Source organism: Rhinatrema bivittatum, chromosome 14 (assembly GCF_901001135.1).
Source record: "Rhinatrema bivittatum chromosome 14, aRhiBiv1.1, whole genome shotgun sequence".
Taxonomy (NCBI): Eukaryota; Metazoa; Chordata; class Amphibia; order Gymnophiona; family Rhinatrematidae; genus Rhinatrema; species Rhinatrema bivittatum.
In genome coordinates this window covers 43,538,392-43,554,900 of record NC_042628.1, presented here as the reverse complement: position 1 = coordinate 43,554,900, position 16,509 = coordinate 43,538,392, and the positions used below count along the sequence as shown (strand labels likewise).

Genomic DNA, 16,509 nt, shown 5'->3' with positions numbered 1-16,509 from the left:
CCCAGGACGTGTGTTTGTCCTGGTGCTTGAAAAAAGGGGCGGGGAGTGGGTGGGGCAGTTGGGGGCGGGACCGAGGCCTCCGGCACAGTGGCTATGCCGGGGAATCGTGCGCCGGCACTTGGCCGGCACACGCAACCTACACCTGCCCAGAGGCAGGCGTAAATAAAATAAAAATAAAGGTGGGGGGATTTTAGGTAGGGCTGGGGGCGGGTTAGATAGGGGAAGGGAGAGGAAGGTGGGGAGCGGAGGGAACGGGGAAAGCCATCGGGGCTCCCCTAGGGCTCGGCGCGCACGCAAGGTGTACAAGTGTGCACCCCCTTGCTCACGTCGACCCCGGATTTTATAACATGTGCGCACATATTATAAAATCAGGCGTAGATACGAAAATCTGGCCCTTAGGCTCTTATAAATGCCAAGGGTTCTGGCCTGGCTGTGGGAGCCTCAGATGAATTATACAGGCTTGGCTCACTCTGAAATACTTGAAAGTGTATTGCACAGGGCACAAGGTCCTGCATAGTAAGGGTGTAATGTGGTTCTTATCTTCTTACCCTTTTAAGAGAAAAATTTGCTGATAACTCTTCTCCTTATTTTCAGTTCTCTGATTAATGATTTTGAGATGGCCTTCTCAGCTGGGGAGGAAAAGGAGGAAGCAGAGGAGGCGGCAATCACGGCATCTCAGGCTGCAATTCAGGAGAAGGATAGGACAGAAGCATTGAGGCGTTACATCCGCCTGAACCCAGAGCTGTACCGTAAGGTACTGCTCTACCAGCCCGTGGAGCTGGCAGAGCTGCATGCAGAGCTGAAACAGAATGGCATCAAGATTTCCACAGGGAAACTGCTGGACTTTCTGGATGCTCACTGTATCACTTTCACCACGGCCGCAGCTAGGAAGGAGAAGCTGCAGAAGCAGCAGAGCAAGGGCAAGAGAAAAGAAAGAAGGCGTTACTGAGGCTCTCATTTGCTATCCAAACACCTTCACCAAATGCCGTCAGTTTTCAAGATCACCAATAGCAATAGCAATTTTAGACAAGTGAATTTCATGAATATTCATGTGCGATTGTCCTAAAAAAAAAAAAATACAAATCAGCTTACTGTTGCTGACTGAGAAGTGGAAAGACAAAGCATGACCTCCGACCTTGGAGTATAGGATCGAAAAACAGCCGATCCAATGGAAGAGGTCACTTAGATAAAACTGTGCCCCAGCTCTCCAGTCCCTCTGCACTGGCACAGGTAATGCTGAGAAACATATTGAACCCTGGGGGTATTGTCTTGTCTGTTTCTTTGTCTGGAACAAAACGTTCTTACTCTAAATAAATCAACTTTTTTTGAGGGGGGAGGGGAGGGAGCAAAATATATATATATTTTTTTTACTTCTTTGTTTTCTAAAATAGATTTTAAAAGGGGAAAAAAGACATTTCTGACAAAGGGCTGCTGCTTCTTGGCAGCTGTACTGTACCAGCACTATGTAAAAATGAGACTTTGGGTAGATACAGCCCAGCACGATGTCGAGCTGTGACTTGATTTCATGTGGGAGTCTCTGGTCATCATCAGTGAAGGCGCTTGGAAGATCTCTGCACATGGTCCACAGAGTGACATTATTCTTCATTGGCTAACAATGTGTACTTCCCTGCTTTGTGATTTTAATCTAGCTGCTCAGTTTATGGTTAGAATCACTTGATTTTTAGTCAGCGGCTTCCGGCTCGATTGAAACTGGATTATGAAGCTTTCATTTGCTGCTTCCTGAGGATTATTTTATCAGTTTTGTTTTGTTTTTTTTTAAATTTCCTCCTTTTCCTGCTGCCTATCTGAACCATGACAACCTTGCGCTGGTTGAGAGGCCGGCAGGGGTGTCTGTTGAGCAGTGGCTGGGATTCTATTCTGGGGGCTGCCGATACTGCTTTCACAGCATCCCCCACTTGTTGACCCAACGAACAAGAGTAGGGTCCAGGAATTTTGAACCCAGGTCCCCGAAATACAATACTGCCAATGAGCTGGGCCCTAAAATCACTTTAAAAACATTTTTTTTTTCTCTCGAGTTAAATGAAAGCAATGACTTGCTGTTCAGGACTAGTATGTTTGTTAGTATTGTATGAATAAGCTGCTTTTGTAAATAAAAGATCTTGGAGTTTGTATAGCTTAGGCAATTAATATGAATCTAAGATGCACCAAGAAAACATATTGTCGGCATATATTTAAAAAACAAGCACTCAATGTCCATACAGAAAATCCCATTTATATAGCAGTGTTGTACATGAATAACTTTCTTTTAATATTTTGTACATTGTAATCCACATTTTATTGTTCATGCGTAGTATGCACAATAAAGAACAAAATTTATCTGTTGTAGTCAAGATCAGCTATTACAAATTTCCTGCTAGAGGAAACTCTCATTGGCCTTAAGTTTATCCAGGGCTACTTTCTAGAAAAGAGATTTAAACTGGAGCTATATTCTTGCTTTTGGGTGATGAATTTCCAGAACACAAGATTAAGCATTAATTATACGGCAATAGAACTTGAAGGGACCTCAGATTGTGTAGAGCAGTGGATCCCAACCTGGGGTCCATAAAACCACCCCAGCGGTCCTCCAGAAAGGATGCAAGAAAATTTAGCTAGCAAGCTGCTACCTGCAGTTATGTTGAGCTGCTGCTAAAGGCCAGCAGAGTGAGCGTGGGGCCTACTGTTGCCCTGAAAACCTCACTTCACATTGCTGCAGACCAGGAGGAGAGGAGGAAGGCAGAGAGGAGGGGCCGTTCGCACCTATTAGAAACCTCAGACTGCACTGCCACACGTTCAGCGGCAGTGGACTGAGAGAGGGGACTGATTGTAGCCTTCGAAAATCATAAACCCTACTACTGAACTTCATGAGGAGATAGAGAAGAGAGGGGCTGATTGTGATTGTCAAAACCTTCAGCAGCCATTGCTGCACACTGAGGAATGAGGAGATAGCAGGGCAATCGTAGCGGTGTGAAGCATTTCCTGCTGCAGCCAGATGCTGGGCCACTGGTCTGATAGAGATGAGAGGAGGGTTGCACCAAAAAATTGACTAGAATGGCTGAAAGGAAGAAAAGAGAAAATCAGACTGGGATTTAACAGTATGAGGGGAAAAACAGAGCAGAGAAAGGAATGAGGCGCAAATGAAGGATGAAGAGAGACAGGGAATCCATGCTGGAACTGGTTAAGGGCAGTGAGAGTGGATGGCAGCTTATCAGGGGAGAGGAGAAGGACCCCCAGGAATCTTGCTGGAACAGAGGAAGGGATAGAGGATTGCTAGAGTCCAGGAGGGAAAAAGGGAGAGATGACCGCCCGGGATCAAGGTGGATGGATGAAAAGACAGCAGCCAGGTGTGGATATGACATTAAGCACAAACGTTATTTAGGGGGGGACACAACAGGCCTTAATTTGGGAGGGGGGGGGGAATGGGCAGTTCTGGCACTTTTTTTCAGGCTTAAGAGGCAGAGCAGCAGGGGATCTTCTCCAGCCCCTCCCCTTCCCTCTAAGCATCCTTTACGGAAGAGAAGGAGAGGAGATGAGCCTGGAACATATAGAGAAGAGAACTACTACCCAGCTCCCTAGTCCAGATCCTTCCTTCTCCACCCTTCTCCTGTACTACAGGGAACAGACAAGAAAGGGTGATACTGAAGCAGACACTGCAGAGCTAAGAACAGGCCCAGAAAAGGGTTTCAGTTTTTAAGGTTACTTATCTTGAAGAACAGATGTAAAAGGCACCTGCTTCAGGGGTGACAGGGTTCAAAATGAACTTCCATGCAGCGTTCCAGGAAGCAATGTGCTCCTGCCTGGTGCCTTCATGGCATCTTACATCTAAGAGACTATTCTTCAAGATAAGAGACCTTAAAAATGTTTACTTGCAAGGTGGCTAAAATATACTTACCAAAAAGACTATTTCCTAGTGTGTAGCCAGATGGACTCAGGACCTATGGGTATTGTGCTCTTCTGCTAGCAGATGGGAGATGGAGTCAGATTTCAAAGCTGACGTCACTCTAGATATACCCTTGCAGTAATCTCAGCTCTTCAGTATCTCTCAGTCTCCTAGCAGATGCAGACACTATCCCACACACTAGAATAGTGTTAAGAATTACAGCAAAGAAGAAAACAAAATTTACCTTAAGGAAAATTGAGCCCCACTCTTCTGCGGTGATACCTAAGGGTCCCTCCCCCAGTTGAGAATTCCTGAGGTTGATCTCTGATATCCCTCAGAGGTGTGCCTTGGTCCGGTAGCCGGTTCCCGGCGTGGACTTAGCCCCCAGTGTGGCTGAAAGGCAGCGGGTGCAGAAACGAGCACGGCGGTGAAGGTAATTCCCTCTCCCCCCGCAGCTGGAGACCGTCCGACACACGATCAGTAAGCGCCGAGACCAGGTAAGAAAAAATTCTTTAAATTCAGGTCTCCAGAGCTCGGATTGCTGTTTCAAATCCGTCCCCGGCGAGGTTAGAAGGGAGTACTGATCTAGTTGAGCAGCCTTAGTTGGGCTAGGCCCCGATCCGGTGCAAGGGTCCACAAACGTGGAGACCCCCGGGGGGGCGCCGGTGCCATCTTCCCTTCTCGACCGACAATCTGTGTGGGGCAGGCTGGGCGGCCGATGCACCTAACTTGTGCGCGTCCAATACAGACGCGTGCACAACTGAAACGCGTACCCGGGCGCATTTCTGAATGCGCACCCGGGCGCATTCAGAAAAAGACTCAAAACCTGGTTATTTATGAAAGCCTTTCCAGACACAAATTGAACTTTCTCTCAACCAAACCAACTAAGACCTCCCCTCAGGGTAAACATAAACTCTAACAACTCCACAATGTTATTTCTCATTAAATGAGCAGGTTTTTTATGTTGCTTTTATTATATACGGTATATTATATACGGTATATTATATATACGGTGTGTTATATATTATATATTATATTTTATTATATTATATAAATTTATTAAATACGGTATATTACCTTGTTACTCTTTTTATCACATTGTTAATTTTCTATCGCTTTCCTTACTTTCCAAGTTACTTTATGTCCCTGTTTTATTGTAACTGCTATTTCTTCTTATATCACATGTTAATGTTCTAAGTTTTTCTCCTCTTGTCACACCCTGTTAATTGTAAACCGACATGATGCGACTCCCATCGCGAATGCCGGTATATAAAAAATTAAAATAAATAAATAAATAAATATCTACACGCACAGCCGCGTTTACAACTGCACATGCGCAAACACATAGAGATAATGGCACCGGCACCCGAGAAGGCCAGAAGGCACTCTCTTTGCACAGCCTGCCACATAAGAGCCGCTCAGCCTGAATTGGAGTCCTGCCTGTGTCAACATTGAGAAGAAGCCCAGGGGGAACCAAAGCCTGGCCCCTTACTGTCGGGAGATGGTTCCGGAAGACCTACTGTACGCCTTCCCCTCATGGTCACTATTGGGCAGGGTCCATCCGCAAGATAGAACATCACAGGGTCTAGTTCTACTAGTGGCCCCGGAGTGGCCAAGACGACCATGGTATGCAGACATGCAAAGACTCCTTGCGGGGAACCCCTCCACCTATCTCCACACAGGGACCTTCTCTAGCAGGGCCCAGTTCACTACGAAGATCCATCTCAATTCTCTCTTACGGTCTGGCCCTTGAGAGGACTCGCCTGAAGAAGCGCGGTTACTCAAAGGCCATGATTGACACCCTGCTCCGAGCGCGCAAGTTTTCCACATCCCTGTCATACATATGGATCTGGAGAGTTTTTGAAGTCTGGTGTGAGGACTGCAGGATTCTCCTGCGGTCAGCCAAGATTCCCATGATTCTAGAGTTCCTACAGGATGGTACGAAGAAGGGGTTGTCACTCAACTACCTCAAGGTCCAAGTAGCCGCACTGGCCTGCTTCAGAGCTGAAATGGACAGCTATCAACCCATCCGGATTTGTCCCGCTTCCTGAAAGGGGTTAAACAACACCGACCACCCCTAAAGTGGCCGGTGCCTCTATGGAATCTCAATCTAGTATTAGACTTCCTAGCTGGGGCTTCCTTCAGACCGACATGCAGTCTGCCACTACGCCTCTTAACATTAAAGACTGCATTCCTGGTGGCAATATGTTCAGCTCGTCGCATCTCCGAACTACAGGCACTATCCTGTCGGGAACCGTCCTTAGGTTCACACCTGGAACCATACAACTGCGCACTTGTCCCCTCCTTCCTACCAAAAGTGGTTTCCAAGTTTCACTTGAACCAAACCATCTCGCTACCACCTCCGGATGAACACAAGGACTCGGAAGACTCATGCTTTCTTCGCCATCTAAATGTCAGCAGACTCCTAGTGTGGTACCTGGAAAGATCGGAACCGGTGCGCAAAGCGGACCGCTTGTTCGTTCTTCACAGTGGGAAGAAACAAGGAGAAGTGGCCTCGCGGGCTACCATAGCCTGCTGGATCAAAGAAGTAATCACGGCAGCCTACATAGAGGCAGGAAAGCCCTTACCTCTACAGATTAAGGCTCATTCAGCAAGGGTCCAGGCAGTCTCTTGGGCAGAAACCAAGCTGCTGTCACCCGCCGAGATCTGTCTGGCGGCGACGTGGTCCTCCATACACACCTTCTCCAGGTTCTACCGCCTGGATGTTCAGGCCTGAGAAGACACAGCCTTTGCAAGGGCAGTATTAAATGGGCCACGGGCAGCCTCCTGCCCTGTCCGGGAGTAGCTTTTGTACATCCCATTGGTCCTGAGTCCATCTGGCTACATGCTAGGAAATGGAGAAATTACTTACCTGATAATTTTGTTTTCCTTAGTGTAGACAGATGGACTCAGCCTCCCGCCCATGGCTGCCCCAGAAAAGGAGAACCTCGGATAGCAAACCTCGAGACTAAGCAAATACGGGTAAGCCGCGGCCTACCCCTAGTTCAAGACACCTACAGTTTGTCCGGTGTCAGTGTTAATTGGTTGAGTGCACTGGCGGTCTCCAGTTTGGAAATTAGTTGAACCAGTTCATTTTACTCAAGTTTAATCAGGTTATTTAAGCAAAGATATATCCACAATGGCTTTTCGAAGAGAATACTGAAGAGCTGAGGTTACTGCAGGGGTATATCTAGAGTGACGTCAGCTTTGAAATCTGACTCCATCTGCAAGAGAAGAGCACAATACCCATTGGTCCTGAGCCAATCTGTCTATACTAAGGAAAATGAAATTATTAGGTAAGTAATTTCTCCATTGTTTCAAACAGCTGGCCGGTGAGCATAACAAACACCACTGAATTGCATAGCAGTTTCAGTTTGCAATGCCAGGCATCTGTATGATGGTCACTTACTAAAAACTGTGATATGTTACAGCTTTTCTATTGTGTGGGATACTTTGTTGTTTTTTAGTACAATAAGAACAATTTGGATTGATGATAGTGTAGATATATTGAATTTCTTGGTAAGTAAACACATCTCCAATGTATAAGCATAAACTCTGATCATGTGGTCCATAATGTTATCTAGAATTCCTATCATAATGCCCTGATCTAAGTTTGCTAGGTGTAGTCCATCTTCTGAAAATGCATCATTTGTTCTTCACCGTAAAAGAGTGCAGATTTATTTATATGATTACAGTAAATGGACACTAATCACATACAACTAGTAATCATTTGTGTAGTACTACTAGATATGCATAGTGCTGAATAGATATAATCCCTGTTCTATGGAACTTAGTCTAATCAGGACAAATAAGGGGGCTTCAGGAAATGTTTACTATAGAAAACATGGTTAAAAATTGCAAGGCTATGATTATGGAGAGTCGGGGTTTAAGAATTAAAATGCAGTGTGAAGACACTTATCGGTGAGGAGAAGAAGTTTCAGTTGTATGCGAGAACGAAGGTAGTGACTTGAGAAAAGGGGTTACTTTGCTATAATGACATTGGAGGATCAGGAAGGTAAGTCATGCAACTGAACTTTGAATAGGTGGTAGTAGAGAGAGATGTTTTATTGGAAGACCTGTGAGTAGCAGGCTGCAGTAGTCTAAACAAGAGATGAGAGACTGGATAAGGATTTTAGTAGTGTGTTCAGAAAGGAAGGGACAGATATTTATAATAGAGTAAGATACAGATTTTAGCAATGTTTTAGATGTGTGCAGACAAGCAGAGAAGAGTCATTGACACCAAGGGAGGGGACTGAGAGGGTGATGGTGCTATTCACAAACAGGCTGATACAGTACAGTGCGCTCCAACGGAACGCACTGTTAACCCGCGTTTGGACGCATATTTTCGACGTGCTAGCTTTACCCCTTATTCAGTAAGGGGTAATAGCGCGTCGAAAACGCGCGTCCAACCCCCCCGAAACTAATAGCACCCCAACATGCAAATGGAATGTTGATGGCCCTATTAGTTATTCCCGCTCGATTCACTAAGTATAATATGCAGCCAAGCCTCACATTTTACTTTAAGAAATTAGCGCCTACCCAAAGGTAGGCGTTAATTTCTGCCGGCACAGGGAAAGTGCACAGAAAAGCAGTAAAAACTACTTTTCTGTGCACCCTCCGACTTAATATCATGGTGATATTAAGTCGGAGCTCCCAAAAGTTAAAAATAATAATAATAAAAAAAAAAAATTTAAAATCGGCCCGCGGGTTGAAAACCGGATGCTCAATTTTGTTGGTGTCCAGTTTCCGAACCTGTGGCTGTCAGCGAGTTTGAGAACCGTCGCCGGCAAAATTGAGCGTTGGCTGTCAAACTCGCTGACAGCCGCGGCGCCTGTCCAAAAAGAGGCGCTAGGGACACGCTAGTATCCCTAGCGCCTCTTTTTACCGCAGGCCCTAATTTAAATATTTTGTTTTAGTGAATTGCGCACACAGGAGAGTGGCCTGTGAACGTGCCGGGAGAGTGGGCGCTCGCCCACGAACTTTACTGTATCGGCCTATTAGATAGACAAAGGGAGAAGAAGGGAAATGAGTCTGGGAGAAAAGATAAATAGAAATAGAAGTTCTATCTTGGCCATGTTAAATTTAAAATGGCAGTGGGACATTCAGGTGGCAATGTCAGACAAGCAGGCTGAGACTTGGAACTGGGTTCTCCGTGAAATTTCTAGTGTGGACAGCTAGATCTGTGAGTCATTGGCAAAAATATGGTACCAAAAGCTGTGGGAAATGATCAGAGAACCAAGGGAATGAGTAGAGAGAGATAGAGGACAGAGCATTGAAAATCCGTACTAGCTGGCTAACTTCATCCTCATCCAAATTACATCTCTGGAGCTTAGCTCAGTTTTCGAAGAGGCCAATTTAGGAACTTAAAACCCTTGGAAAAATGACTTCTTTGTGCCTGAGGCCATGCACCATTGCAGAAAAGTGAATGTGTGGAACAGTCTACAGATTACCAAACCCATCGTTGGTGACCAGCTTGACACTGATTAACACCTTTGAAGATATGTCTGCCATTTCACATGATGCAATTGCTTCTCCTAAACCAGATAGCAGCAGAATATATAACAAACTTGTTACCATTGTATTGTGTGCAAGTAGTACTATACAGCTGTACTTTGTACAGTCATCATTTCTCTGTTTCATATATGTGAGATCTCATCTATAAATACCCATTATCTGCAATAACAATGTTCCCACCCATTTTCAGATATAAGCTCTACGGGAAAGCCGTGTCGTGAAGGTCTTTCATTTTGTAGGCAGAAACCCTGGCCTAGATTCAGACAATGTTTACATGTAACATTGGATGGTTTTAATCAGTTTTGGGGTTTTTTCTGACCCATGTTTCCTTCTGTTTCTTTGTACTTCCAGCTCAAATCAGCAGGGTTGTCACCAGTGGCATTGCACATCTCCCCCACCCTCCCAATGTCAGCTGGGAGGGAGTGTGATGCATTTATCCTAGCTTGTAAGTGGTAATTCCAGTCACTGGGTATTGTAACAGAGGAGAATGTATTCTATCTGCCTATTTATGCAAGAAACACATGCAGGCCGTAGCTCCTGAAAAAACTGCTGTCATATCTACTGCCTCTCCTGGCTCACTGAGGGCAATAGCACAAAACAGACCATGTCATGGAGCTCAAAACAATTTTTTTTAATCCAGAACCTATGTTAAAGATGCTAGGAGATTTTCTTCTGAATTAGAGGATAGCTTTGTGGAGTTATGGCGGAGATCTGGAACTTAGAATTGAGAAATGCTATTAACCAAATTGCTTTATTAAATTTACACCCTATATATGTATTAATAGATTTGCCCCTTGATTCAGTGAAACTTGCATGTATTAAAATGCCAAGAAAGACAGTTGTGGAGAATTTGACAGAAATCCTATGATGCTACTGCTGAACATAACATAAGAAATGATGTACTAGGTCAGACAAAGATCCATGAAGCCCAGCATTCTGTCTGAGTGGCCAATCTAGGTCACGAGCACCCAGCAGAATCCCAAAGAACCGATCCAATTCTTCTGGCTCATAACCAGAGATGAGCCGTGATTTTCCCAGTTGTTTATGGACTTTTCCATTAACTTATCTAAACCCTTTTTAAACCCAACCACACTATTTGCTTTCACCAAATCCTCTAGCCACAAAATCCACAGTTCAGTTTTGGGCTGAGTGAAAAATGTTTTCTCTGATTTGTTTTAAATGTGCTACCTATTAGCTTCATAGAGTGTCCCCTAGTCCTAATACTATTTGAAAGGATTAATAACCATTCTCTGTTTATCTGTTCCATCTCACTCGTGATTTTTTAGACCTCTATCATATCACCTCTCAGTATCTCTTCTCCAGACTGAAGAGTCCTAACCTGTTTAGACTTTCCTCATAAAGGAGCCGTTTCCTTCTATCATTTTGGTTGCCCTTCTCTGTACTTTTTCTAGTCTCCCTATATATTTATTGAGATGGGGGTGACCGGAACGGCATACAATGTTCAAGGTGCAGTCGTACCATGGATAGATGCAGAAGCATTAAGATATGTTTTACTTTCTGTTCCTTTCCTAATAATACCTAATGTTCTGTTTGCTTTATTGACCACTGCTGCACACTAGATGATTTCAAGTCCCTTTTCCTGAGTGGTGACATCTAATATGGATCCCAGCATCGTGTACCTATAGTCTAGATTATTTTTCCCAATATGCATCACTTTGCTCTTGTCCACATTAAATATCATCTGCCATTTAGACACCCAATTCCCCAGTCTTGCAGGATCTTCTTGCAAGTTTTCACAATTGGCCTGTCATCTAACAGCTTTGAATAATTTTGAGGTATCTGTGAATTTGATCACCTCACTCATCACCCTCTTTTCCAGGTCATTTATAAATAAATTAAAAAACACTGGTACCAGTTCAGATTCCTGGGGCACTCCATTATTTTACCATTCTCCATTGATTCAGTCCTACTCTTTCCTTTCTTTTAGCCAGTTCTGCCTCCTATACCAGACTTTTTAATTTCCTAATCAGCTTCTCATAAGGGATTTTGTCAAATGCCTTCTGAAAACCCAGATATACTAAATCAACCAAATCACCCTTATCCACATTTTTGTTTACCTCTTCAAAAAATTCTAACAGATTTGTAAGGCAACACTTCCCTTTGCTAATCCATGTTGGCTCTGCCCGATTAGTCTGTTTCTACCAGATGGTCATTCATTTTATTCTTCCGTTTTGCCTGGTACTGACATCAAGTTCACCAGACTGTAGTTTTCCAAATCACCCGTGGAGCCCTTTTTAAAAATGGGCATTACAATGGCCACCCTCCAGTCCTCAGGTACCTTAGTTGATTTCAATGAGATTACTGAGCTAATTTTATATATATATAATTATAGTTCTTTAAATTTCATTTAAAGAACTATAATGCAGAAATTCAGTCAGTGAAGAAACATTACTTCTGAACCATTCTTGTGAATGTTGAGAACTGTCCTAGACAGCTTTGCAGCATTAGTAAATATGTTTTTTCACAAGTATTTTGTCAAGCACAATCTATCACGAACGTAACTGATGAGTTTGTAAGGATTTTCCGGGCCAAAAGTATCAGCATTAGAAAAATTAGATCTAGTAGGGCATTCTCAGCCAATATAAGAATCAGTTGAGTACAGAGCCTTACCCTTTTCTGCAAAAATTGGCCCATCTGATATGGAATTACTTTGGCAAGATTTAACTGCACCACTTGCCCAATTGATTCCTGCGTTTTGGGACTGGTATAAATTGCAAAAGTTAGATTACTGGAACTTTTACAGTTCATGTTTAATAATTCACTTAAGGAAGGTTGCATATCAATCCCGCTGAAATAATCTATAATGCATCCTTTGATTAAGAGATTTTAACTAACTATAGATCAATTTCTAATAACTTTCTTGAGAAAAATATTGAACGGGCTGGGCTGTAGGACTTCAAATGCATTGTTTTTTTAGATAACAGCATATTAGATTCAGCTCAGTTGGGCTTTTCTTAAGGTTACAGTAATGGCCCTGTGTCCCTGATGAAATCACCTTTGTTATGAGTTGAACAAAGTCGATGATTCAGACCTGATACTACTAGATCTAAGTTCAGAATTTGACATACTATATCATGAGATCTTGTTGAACTGAATTAGAAGGATAAGTGTAAAAAAGGTTTGGCCTTATGTTGGTTTGATTTCTTTTTAAGAGGAAGAAAATAATTATGAGAGTCAATTCCACATCATTTGTTTGGCCCCTGAATTTTGGCATTCCACAGGGTTCCTTTTTTTTCAACCAATATTTTTTAATATCTGAATGCAGTCATTGGAGGCTCTGATCAAAGAGGCAAGGATCAAATTTCAAATCTTTGTGGATGGTATCTTGGTGTCTCTTCCTTTTAGGCAAAACCATGATAACGTCCTAAAAGTAAATTTGTTGGGTGGGGGGAAACATCTCAGCTTGGGTGAGACAAAATAAATTAAAACTGCATCCCTCTAAGATGGAGGTGTTATGGATCAAGAAACCCTTAACCCCTTTCAGGACGTGAACATTTTTTGGTGTTGTCTGGTATTACATCCTTCTATATTTCCACGGTTGTATATATTCGGGGAAGGCTGCACAATACATTAGGCTCACTGATGAATATGTTTGGGGTGGACCAGAAAGGGGTTAATCATGTTTTTCATGTCTTATGGTGGTATTGTATTGGGGGGGGGGGTGTCTATCTATCCTATGTATGGTCCTAGAGAGTATAAGCACAATCCCCCAAATATCTTCTCTATCAAGGATTTTGCACGTTTGCATTTCATTTGACAGATAAGATAACAATCATGCATCAAGACTTGTCCAGAAATAAGTGAAGTCCTAGTTATTTGTATCTTGTGTTTTACTTTAGTTATGTATTTTCTTATTTTAGCACAATGATTATAATTTCTATGGGAATTCTATTAGGGGTGCCAGCTAAGATATATTGATTTTAAGAGTAATACTGTCTCTGATGCTTATATTTATTTATTTATTTTTAGAGGTTTTTTAATGATATATTTTTGTTTTATGTTATGGTTGTCTCATGTCTTGAATGTCTGCTTTTGCATTATATTTTATTGTCCATTTATTACTTGTGGATGATGTCTGGTCAAAGGCTGGTGTTTTATAAAATTCTCTTACTTGTTTTATAACTTACCTTGAGCATTTTCTGGAAAGGCATGTCAGAAATAAATAATAAAAGCCATTTACAACACCCAGCTGGTACATGAGATTGCCAGAAAGGTAAGAGGGTGATAAGATGTTTCTCTTTGCTTCTGGTTTATACCTCCTGCCCCAAGACTTCTGAGGCTTACAGTGATATTGTGTCAGTAGAAAATAAACGAGGACTACAAAGACAAGGTGCTTTGGGTGAGAATTTAAAAATCTCAAACAGGGTATGATATGGGACCCCTTTATTAAGTGGTGCCACAGGAACTCGTCTAAAAAGTATAGTAAATATAAACATCCTTGCTTCTCTGTGTATGGTATAACATTTACTGTCTCTCATGATGCCAAAGGAAAGGCTACATAGGTTGCTGAATTAGGTGGGGGAGAGAGCAATAAGATAAACACTATTTATTGGATGTTGTAATGAATGAATGAGCAGAACGTGGATGTATTATAATGTGTTAAAAGATATTTCCTTTTTCAATTAAAAAAAAAAATTCCAAACAGGACAAAACTACCAGAATGACTGTATAGCTGATCCCACTTCAGTTGGCTACTTCTTTCACATAGGGTTATGCCCATTGCTGGATGAGGCTGTTGCTTGTCCTCAGTGACGCTGCAGTCGCACACACTGGCGCTGCCTGTAAGAGTGAAGGCTTCTAGCATGCCGCCTCATGGCAAGAGACAGATGCTCTTGCTATGTTTTATTTCCTGAGGCTTCTGAGAAAAACCACAGCTGCCTTTGCAACCTATTGGTGATCAGTATCCCCTGCAGTTACAAACAGGCTGGGTGTGCACTTCTGTGTGTAGATAATCAAACAGAATTACAGCCTAGGTCATAGCTCTGGCCTGTGCAATGTCCATTTACTCACCTTGCAAACATCTTTCTGTTATGCTTGGCAGCCAAAATGTGACCACGCTTGTTGGCCATTATTTGCCAGAAATGAAAGATTAAGGCAATCAAGTTCTACTGCTTAGAACAGCAGGATGAGAACCAAGAAAGCCAGGGTTCAAATCCCGCTGATGCTGTTTGTGACCTTGGGCAAGTTACTTCACCCTCTGTTGCCTCAGGTACAAACTTAGGGCCTGATTCATCAAGGTATTTTCCCATAGACACAGAATGGAAGAAAAGCCTTAGTGAATCACACAGTTAGATTCTAAGCCCTTTAAGGACTGGGAAATAACCTACAGTATATGTATGTAACTTGCCTTAAGCTAGCAATAATAAGGTGTGAGCTAAATCCAAATAAATGTATCACCTTGACACAAGGCTGGATTAAGTCCTTAGGGATGCCCGGGGTATTTAAGACAAGGAACCCTTTGGTTTTGGCCACATGGCCAGCACCTACTATTAAAGGCATGGTTATTCAGTATATGCCCTTAGTAAATTCCAAATTTGATGCTAAAATCTACCACACATTAAAAACATTGAGCATTTTTAACATGCTTTAGTAAATAGGCCCCATAGAATGCCAGAATGTAATATAAAAACTTAAACTTAAAAAATGTTAGCCTTACATTTCTTTTCATAATTGTGTAATTTTGGGAGATGTCAGGAAAGACCATTCACCAATGTTTTACTAATCTTTATAACTGTGTAATAAACTATCAGTATGTGGGATTTTAAGGAAGATCTGTGTTTTGATGCATACTTTTAAATAAAAGTTGAGGAAAACATAGCTAAAAATTACCAGAATTAAACACAATTGCAATGATGTAGTTTAAACATTGCATTTATTCTAATTTATCTGTGGAATGGTTCCCATCTCTACAAGAGGCTCCATTTTATCGCAATTCACCATTTTCGGTCTCCCAATATGGTGCTGGTGCTAGTCAAATACTAAATCAACAGACAGCCCAAAATAAGTGACTACTTACTCCAAGATCAAATTATGAAAAATATCACGCAAACTGCTACACTCTCTGTCATAATTTTCAACGATATCAAAGCATAATCAAACCTTTGTATTATGAACTAGCTGTACCCGGCCACACGTTGCAGTGGCAGAGCCAGGTTAAGTGGAAAAGGAAGAAAAGAGAATGGGGATAACCGCCCCCTGCCCCCCCCCCCCCGAACATGGACGCAAGAACATTACCACCACCCCCCCCCCTGCAGGCCCACTGATACCTGTCAAAAATGATAGTCGGTGGAGCGGGCGTTTGTTCCAGCATGGAAGTATTAGCGCCAGGCCCGTGGCAGCCAGCACTGAAACCGTCTCCGATGGCTGTTAGAACTTACTCTGTCAGTGGGGTGGAGCAATGGGAGCGGTCGTCTCGCTCAGATAGTAAGGGCGAAGGTGCGCCGGTTGCCAGTCCAGAAAATGGCGTCGACGGGCCCTCGCCCTTACTATGTCACATGGGCTACTGCCGCCATTGGTGTTCCCGAGTGTCCTAGTAAGAGACAGAGCCGTCGGCGCCATTTTGATTGCTGGCAGCTGACGACCGTAGTGTAGGCGATGTGTCACGGAGCGGTGCTGCCCCCAACCCCCACCCCGCTAGAGCAGCCCGAACTATTCTGCAGTTTTGAGTGCGTTCAGAGGGTAAGTAGAAAAGTCATGTGCGTGGGGGGTGTGAGGAGGGTGTGGGAACTGCAAACATGTGGCATGTGAGTGGCCTCCCGGTGTAGCATGCTGGAATTTTGTGGGTTTTTGTGTGTTTTGGGAGGGTGTGTAAAGTAAGTACAATTGGCATATGTGCGGGGGTGTGTGAGGAGGGTGGATTTGTGTCTGGTCGGAGGGTGTGTGAATCCCAAACATTGGTCACGTGTGTGTGGGGTGTGAGCGTTTGTGCAAGGTGTAAGAGCTTGCGCTTACGTCCAGCAGATGTCGCTGTTTTGTGGAACCAAATTTTAAAACTTTTTTACCAGCCCCCAGTGTGACATATGTAATGTAAGTGTAGAAGAACCTTGCCGTATGTGAGGTGAAGCTTGTGTCCAAATTTGAAAGCAATCTGTTCAGTG

At 43.2% G+C, this 16,509-nt stretch overlaps 1 protein-coding gene across 4 annotated transcripts in view; it reads left to right on the top strand.

Annotated features, from left to right (window-relative positions):
* Window positions 1-2,337, top strand: part of SLX4 (SLX4 structure-specific endonuclease subunit) — an 83,641-nt gene extending 81,304 nt beyond the window's left edge. For all 4 annotated transcript variants that reach the window (XM_029576594.1, XM_029576593.1, XM_029576591.1 and 1 more), the window contains one exon: window positions 595-2,337. In XM_029576594.1, the coding sequence (XP_029432454.1) occupies window positions 595-949 (355 nt within the window). In that variant the 3' untranslated portion in view covers window positions 950-2,337. The remainder of the gene's footprint in view (window positions 1-594) is intronic.
* Window positions 2,338-16,509: the final 14,172 nt, after the last annotated feature.